Source organism: Podarcis liolepis (genome assembly GCF_965112155.1).
Source record: "Podarcis liolepis genome assembly, chromosome: 7".
Taxonomy (NCBI): domain Eukaryota; kingdom Metazoa; phylum Chordata; class Lepidosauria; order Squamata; family Lacertidae; genus Podarcis; species Podarcis liolepis.
The window spans coordinates 89088369-89096921 of record NC_139561.1 but is presented as its reverse complement, the minus strand read 5'-3'; the positions used below and the strand labels follow the sequence as shown (position 1 = coordinate 89096921).

General features: G+C 42.2%; 1 protein-coding gene across 16 annotated transcripts in view; it reads left to right on the top strand.

Moving 5' to 3' along the window:
- The first annotated feature begins 217 nt into the window (after positions 1-217).
- Positions 218-8553, top strand: part of ZNF541 (zinc finger protein 541) — a 38107-nt gene continuing 29771 nt past the window's right edge. For 5 of the 16 annotated variants that reach the window (XM_083515724.1, XM_083515734.1, XM_083515729.1 and 2 more), the window contains exons 1-3: positions 308-655; positions 2376-2529; positions 4922-5265. In XM_083515724.1, coding sequence (XP_083371850.1) covers positions 4962-5265 — 304 coding nt within the window. In that variant the 5' untranslated portion in view covers positions 308-655; positions 2376-2529; positions 4922-4961. Of the gene's footprint in view, positions 1664-2375; positions 2530-4921; positions 5266-8553 lie in introns of all 16 variants that reach the window. The other 11 variants (XM_083515725.1, XM_083515723.1, XM_083515726.1 and 8 more) reach the window with 10 other exon arrangements.

Genomic DNA, 8553 nt, shown 5'->3' with positions numbered 1-8553 from the left:
CCAACCTCCTCACAAAATGGCGGCGCCGGGTTACCGGCTACTCCCTTTCCCTTCCCGCCAAAACGCACGCACGTACCCTCACTCCCCCCCCCACGCTTACACCCTCCCCGCGTAGAGCGAGCGAGCGAGCGGAGCGCCGCTTTATTGTCGTCCTCCCCTCCCCCGCCCTCCCCTTCCAGCCTCGAGCCCAGGCGCGCGTGGGCGGGCCCCAGTCGGCGTCTGGGCGTGGCCGGCGCGTGCCGAAGAAGAAGAGGAGGGGGAGGGGGACTAAATAAATAAATAGAGAGGGAGGGGGAGGAGGAGGAGAGCGGGGCGCGCGACGACGGGTAAAGCAGCGGCCTGTTTCTGCCTGTGCGCGCGCGCGCGCCCGCGTCGTCCCCCTCCTCGCTCCCCTTCCTCAGGGAAGGCTCCTTTCTTCTCTCCCTCGCCCCCTCAGGTGCAGGTTGCAACCGTCCCTCGCCCCCCAAAGGCCGCTCCGCCACCACCACCACCCGGCCCCATTGAGGAGCAAGCCCCGCACCCACCACCTCAGGAGGGAGACGCGCTCCCCTCTGCAAAGTGGGGGGCTAAGGCTCCTCGCCCCACTTCAGCTCCCTCTCCCCACACCAGGTCACCATTTGTGTCAGGAGCGACAAAGAGAGCTTTTCCATCTGTGGTAAGGGGCTCTCCCGCCTCACCTCAAGGAAGGAGGACGTGTCGTGCAAATGCGCCCCCCCAACCCCCCCATTCGCGCCCCGCGGCAGTTGCTCCCCTGTGGGGACAAGCGAGGCCCAGCGTGTCTGGAAAGCGGGGTGGGGTCGGTTGCAAATACTTATATGGGGGTCGCTGCAGCCCTCCGTTTTGTTAGGGGTAAGGGGGCTCCCCACCCCACTTTTTAACTGCTCAGAACTGGGGGGGGCAGCCACTTCTAGGGCTTCCAGGGAAAGTTTCCCGTTGCTGTGTTTCTGCCCCCCATGTAGAGAAGAATAGGGAGCCCTGGCACCGTTGGGAAAGAGAATCTTAATTCGGATCCTGCCCCTTCGCCAGGGTTAAAAATACATAACAGCGTTTCAAGTGCAGCAGCAGGTTTTTAGGGTTTTCTCTGCACCTGTTTATTTTAAATGAAGGCTCAGGATGGGATGGAGAGGTTAAGGTTGCAATAGCCCCATTTACTACCCCGGGGTTAGTTAAGGCCCATTCGATTCAACAGGGCTTGCTTTGGAGTAGTCGTGCAAAGGATTTGCACTCTTAGGAAGGGAAGCCCTGTGTTATGTTTCATTGCTTTTCAGGAGAATTTTGTGATAGGAGAGAAAAAGCAGTGAAATGCAAGAGAACAGCTTAAAAACCATGGGTGTCAACCAGTGGAAAGGTTTCAGTCAAGCTGCCACATAAGCAATCTAGTAAATAAGTTTGCCTATGCTAAAACCTAAACATAGGTTCCCACTTTTTATATTGAAGGAAGTGCAAAATAATATATACTTCAAGAAAAGCTGCTATGGGGGGTAATCCATTTGTAATATTTTCAGCCTGTGCCATTACTTTGTTAAAAATTAGCTTTCCTGGGTTTCTCTCGTTCTCAAAGGAAACCCAAACATAAAAATACTGCAGAACTTCCAAAAGATGCTGAAGCTTTGGAATTTTTTGAGGGCAGCACTTCATAATTGTGCAACAGCTAAAAAGAGAAGTAAATTTATTTGGTATTTGCTCTTGGTACATGAATGGGATAAGGATCCCAACCCGCTTAAGTGTAGCTAGGAAATAATCTTTTTATCAGTAATCAAACCTTATCATTTGAAAACATGACCTAAAAATATCTGCATGATAAAATTCTGATGTTCATATTTGTATGTAAAGCTTTTATTCCCCACTGCTATGAGCAGGCTTAAAAAAAAAATTCCTTATTTTTATCCTGTTGAAATTAAGATATCTCCCTAACACCTTTTTGCTTTTATAAGCCTGCACTACAAGCATCAGTGGTTTGTGTAGCTTGGTCCTTTGCTCTGGAATGTTGGGTGCTATAATATGGATAGGTTGTAAGTGGCATTATGTCTACAGTGCCTGGATACAGAGCATTATATATTCATAAAATTCCATTTAATAATATGCCCACACCCAGCAAACAATCTTCCCTTTTTCTCTCTCCATCCCAAATTAAGAGATCGTGTGCCCCTCAGTATTACAGCAACAAATATTTCCTCCCAACATGCAACTAAAAATAGTGTACCCTCGTCTGTTGGATCCAGTTGGAAGAATTTAAATATATTTGTATACGCACCCTGTCTTACGAAGAGAGGTTGAGTTGATTCTGTTGATAGCAAGGAGGAGCCTTAAATACTAAATGTCATCCTTCTTAATGGATATGAATTTAAACTATTCTCTACTCATTCTATCCTTAGAGCACATCTTTCAAAGAGTTCTCCCAAAATCTGCTATGGCCTTATAATACTGGACTTGTAGGATTTTGAATGGCAGCCACTAATACCCAGTTAAAATTGTGAAGACAGAAAGAAGTGCTGATGAACTTTGCTTAATCCTTGGTGAATAATACCTGTAAGCTATTCTTAAATATAAGCATTTGCAAATTAGGAGTCTCCATGCATAGTTTTGTATATGTAAACTCTTGCCCCTTTTTGCAAAATTTATCATGTTTACATTTCTGTTAAGCCCAGAGATAGTCATATGCTGTAGTGTTCTAAACATGTATGTACACTTTTAAAAAAGAATTTGCCACTTTTTATTTATGTATGGGGATGTTTATGGCCCTCCTTTTAAGGCCTAGGCTTGCAATGCAGCAAGACAACACAATACATTAAAAAGAATGAAAATCCTGTAGAAACCTAGAATAACCAACAGTTGTATATTCAAACAGCAAAACTGCAAAAAGAATCCAGAGAGACACGTAAAATAACAACCTTTTTTCTGGTTAGTGGTGGTAAGTTTTTAGCCATTGGTGGAACATAAATGAGGTACGCAATCTAATCTCTTGGGGCAGTAAATTATTATGGACAGCTTCACATGTAACACTAAGCCAAAATAATACATTAATCTTTTGAAAATGCTCATGGGGAATCTGTAGAACTATATTGCAGTACATCTATTATTTGTGGCAGTACATTCATCTTATATGTGAACCTCATCCCAAACACTAAATTTCAGTAGAGATTTTTGTTATTAACCTATTTAAATTAAATTTGATCATTTGAGAAATAACCATAGGAACCAAAATCCCTAGATATGTTATTTATTTCACAAAATTTGTATACCGCTTGATTGTAATAAGACCTCAAATGTCAGTTGGATCTATATGATGCTTAAGTTAATCATGGGGTAACCCTCGTTTGAAGATATGGAGGCAACCCTTTTTTGGAGTGGGTAAAGTGTGGGATTAATACAGTAGGTTAGCTGATAAGAATAGATGGAGAATTTTTACAATGATTCTTCATTGAGGGTTAGATACTATTTACCAATGAGCATTAAATGGTAATTATAATCTGTTTCAGTATTTTAACTTTTGTATGTTTTAAAATAGGATTGTAAATTTTTCTTGATGTTATTGTCTTAGCTTTTTGTAAACCATTTTTGAGTTTTTTCACAGTCAAGCGATGTATACTTTTTAGGAAATACTGTACCGTAAATTTATAATATTAAATACCGTAATATTTTCAGTAACAGCACACTTCGGTGTCTGTTTATGGTCCATCGACTTTGAGTGCTTTATCATCGCCTGAACTGCTGGATGGAATAATTGGTTGGTTGCAGAATATAAATCCAGTTACTAGTTTTTATAAATGCATATATGGAAGTTTTTAATGCTTGATGTTTTACTGTAGTTTTATCATTTGTTTGAGCTCCAGTGTGGCTAGAACAACCCAGTCAGATGGGCAACATAGAAATAATAAATTATTATTGTCAGGGGTTCAGGAGCAGAGGCACAGGAAAGGGAGGAAACAGAGAGCGAGGGGGAGGAATCCGAAGGAAATATGAGCGATGACAGCGGCCCGAGATCTCTGAGTCTTTCCAGTGAATCGGAAGATTCACAGAAAGGGGCGCCAGTGGTCAGAGCAAGGGGGGGCATAGGGGGACACCCCAGGAAGAAGGGACCAGAGGGGACTCAGAGAGCAGCAGTTGGAAATCGGGACCAGCTTCCCCACCAGAGCGCAGTAGGGGGGAGGGGTCCCAGGTATCGGGATCAGGCGGCTCGCCGCAAGCGGGAGGGCATGAGTCAGGATTGGCCACACCTTCATCGGGGAGCGAGGAAACGGTCAAGAGGAAGGTTGAAGGCTGGGCGCGCGCGCCAAGTTCAAATGCACAGGAAGGCGGCACAGTAAGCAGCCCGGATAGGGAGCCAGGTCCTAAAGCCCGCCGCAAGGAGGGAGAAGAGTCCGGGGGGTCAGTGTCAGAAGAGTCCAGAAAGGGAGAGACCACGGGGGGCAGAGGGACCCAGAGGAGGAAGGAAAGACGGAAGAGGTGGAGTAAGGCTAGAGTATTAAGTTGGTGTACAGGAGGCGGAGACTCAGACGGAGCTTCGCCGGTCTAGCTTCTAAGACGTAGAGCTGCGCGCTGCGGCTTGGAAATGGAAACTGTAACTCAATAAAGACTTTTGTACATTACTGCCAGCTAGCGTGGTCCTCTGTGAGCTGGGACCTGGAAGCAGCTCTGACAATTATTATTATTATTATTTATTATTATTATTGGAAGCTCGTAAAGTAGACAATCAGCAGGTTAGAGAAGAATCGAACAAGGGAATTAAGAGTGCTCTATACAACCTAAACAATGGCAAATTGCTTTAGAATCTATACAGAATATTTCTTTAGATGTAAAATTGGCACAAGTCCGGGTATTGCTGTGGCTTGTGCATGCCTATGATTCTTCAAAACTGTTCAACACTTGTGACTCTGACTCAAAGCCCCTTTGCTCTTTCCCATTTCCATCTTTTGTTTAGGAACCTTGACCCAAATTACAAACACAGAAGGTGGTTGAATATGGACCAGTACCACCTCAGTGATGAAAGTTCACTCCACTCCGAGATGCAGCTTCATGATTTTTCAGGGAATCAGGCTTTGGACTGCAGTGATAATTTCGGCCACGATCTGTGTCCAGACATGAGAGACATGATTTATTCAGGATTGAGCAACTTGGATGTGGACCCCAGCCTTTCAGCCACAAATATGAATAATGACTCCTTGGAGGACAATCTTGACACCTTATCTTTGTACTCGGTGAAGGACTGTGATTCTACTAAACTCCTTGATGATTGTGACCCAGACTCACGGCCACTCTTGCATGGTGAGTAACCCTGGTTACAGTGGTAAATAGTTATTCGATTCAACAGGGCTTGCTTTGGAGCAGTCGTGCAAAGGATTGCACTCTTAGGAAGGGAAGCCCTGTGTTATGTTTCATTGCTTTTCAGGAGAATTTTGTGATAGGAGAGAAAAAGCAGTGAAATGCAAGAGAACAGCTTAAAAACCATGGGTGTCAACCGGTGGAAAGGTTTCATTTAAGCTACCACTTAAGCAATCTAGTAAATAAGTTTGCCTATGCTAAAACTTAAACATAGGTTCCCACTTTATATATTGAAGGAAGTGCAAAATAATATATACTTCAAGAAAAGCTGCTATGGGGGGTAACCCATTTGTAATATTTTCAGCCTATGCCATTACTTTGTTAAAAAATAGCTTTCCTGGGTTTCTCTCGTTCTCAAAGGAAACCCAAACAAAAAAATAATGCAAAACTTCCAAAAGATGCTGAAGCTTTGGAATTTTTTGAGGGCAGCACTTCATAATTGTGCAACAGCTAAAAAGAGAAGTAAATTTATTTGGTATTTGCTCTTGGTACATGAATGGGATAAGGATCCCAACCCGCTTAAGTGTAGCTAGGAAATAATCTTTTTATCAGTAATCACACCTTATCATTTGAAAACATGACCTAAAAATATCTGCATGATAAAATTCTGATGTTCATATTTGTATGTAAAGCTTTTATTCCCCACTGCTATGAGCAGGCTTTTAAAAAAATTCCTTATTTTTATCCTGTGAAATTAAGATATCTCCCTAACACCTTTTTGCTTTTATAAGCCTGCACTACAAGCACCAGTGGTTTGTGTAGCTTGGTCCTTTGCTCTGGAATGTTGGGTGCTATAATATGGATAGGTTGTAAGTGGCATTATGTCTACAGTGCCTGGATACAGAGCATTATATATTCATAAAATTCCATTTAATAATATGCCCACACCGAGCAAACAATCTTTGCTTTTTCTCTCCATCCCAAATTAAGAGATCATGTGCCCCTCAGTATTACAGCAACAAATATTTCCTCCCAACATGCAACTAAAAATAGTCTACCCTTGTCTGTTGGATCCAGTGGGAAGAATTTAAATATATTTGTATACGCACCCTGTCTTACAAAGAGAGGTTGAGTTGATTCTGTTGATAGCAAGGAGGTGCCTTAAATACTAAATGTCATTCTTCTTAATAGATATGAATTTAAACTATTCTCTACTCATTCTATCCTTAGAGCACATCTTTCAAAGAGTTCTCCCAAAATCTGCTATGGCCTTATAATACTGGACTTGTAGGATTTTGAATGGCAGCCACTAATACCCAGTTAAAATTGTGAAGACAGAAAGAATGAATAACCAATGTGGCAAAAATGTGTAAGGCAGGAATGCGAAAACTGGCTTGCCAGATGTTGTTGGACTACAACTCCTATCAGACTCAGCCAGGATGGCCAGTGGGCGGAGGTTATGAGAACAGTTATCCAACCACATTGAGAGTCCCAGGTTCCCCATCTTTGCCTAAATACAGGCTTCCTCAAGATCTGCCCTCCAGATATTTTGAGACTACAATTCCCACCATCCCATTGATCCTGCTAGCTAGGGATCATGGGAGTTGTAGGCCAAAAACATCTGGAGGGCCGAGTCTGAGGAAGCCTGCCTAAATAGAACCTGGAAAGCTTTCTTTTTTCCATTCAGCTATGGGTTCCTTTTCTAGTCAAGGCACTCCTCTCCGAAATAGGAATACGTAGTAATTGTTCCATTTCACACTTCAGTGCCATGTGTACACTGGTGTTTCTGCACAACAAGGATTATGAAGTATCAATGGGAGATGCATGTCTTTAGATGTACAATGGGCATGTGCTACAGACCTGCAGACCATGGCTTGTTTTGTGGAAGTTACGGATCCCAAAGCATTTTGCAAGCAGAAATAATTAAGTTCTACAAGATTTTGTAAAGATCATAGGTGTGCAGGTTTGTAAGGAGAAATTTGCATTTATTGTTCCCTTTTTCTGGGGAGGGGAATCTTATGCATCCTCATGTGACTGTTTAGGCACCTCTTGACTTTTTAATGCCAACAGTTTTGTTGAATACCCTGTCATTTTAATTACTATTCCTGTATTGCTTTAAATATTTTTAAATCATTTTATATTGCTCTACACTGCCCTGATGTTTTATGATGTGGAGGTATAAATGAATATATTAATATGTTAGAGTAATTTGCACTGGAAAATCACATATGCTGTATTAGCCATTCAGATTTGATACAACACGATGTTGTCTTCATGAGTATTGCCTGTTTCTTTCAGTATGGCGATGTGGCGTCATTGCATAATCACAGTGTGTGTAGACTTTGAAATTTTGAAATGAGGGTATTTTTTTTAATGGTAGGGGAAAATAGCACTTTTGGCAAGGTAAAAATGTACAAAATTGCCAAAAGCAATACAAATACCAGCCTATTTTTTCAGTGGACCAACTGAGAAACAAAACTCATCTCTTGGAACACTTTCTTGGATAATGTCATAGACTTAATTTTTCTGTAAAGTGCCATGAGACATTTATTGGTCCTTGGAAAAAATAATAGATAAAGATGACTACACTACAATATGATAAGAATATGTTCCCCCTCTGTCTAGTTTCTTTTCAATTGCATCCAGGATAAAGGAAATGCTCTCTGTGGAGTCTTTGCAGCGCACGCTCCAGCTGCGGCTGGGAAAAAGCTACACTGAAGAAACATGGCAAATCTAACTGTTAGGACCGAACATCTTAGCTTCCTTTTAAATCAAATAATTAATTTCCTGTTGAACCTTTGTAGCTCTTGATGTTTTCCCCACAATTAAGTTTTCAGTTGAAATGGTTGACTCTAAAATCTGCAGTGAAAAGTTAAGACATGAAATTTTCAGGTCTTAAATTTGCTGGGCAAAACAACAGTCCACTGTGATCATTGTTGAGATTAGGTGCTTCCATCATTTGAAGCATTTAGTTGACAGCACAGCACTTCAGAAGATTATTTCTCCTTGGAATTATACCTGCATTAGATGAAGTTGGCTGAACTTTACATGCTACCAGGCTTGGGTTGAAATGCTTTTATTTAAGCTCCATCTTATATGCAATTATATATGCACATACCATACCATAGCTGTGTTGGTTTCTGGTTGTTTTTGGTAATACAGTGGTACCTCGGGTTACATACGCTTCAGGTTACATACGCTTCAGGTTACAGACTCCGCTAACCCAGAAATAGTGCTCCAGGTTAAGAACTTTGCTTCAGGATGAGAACAGAAATCGTGCTCCAGCGGCAG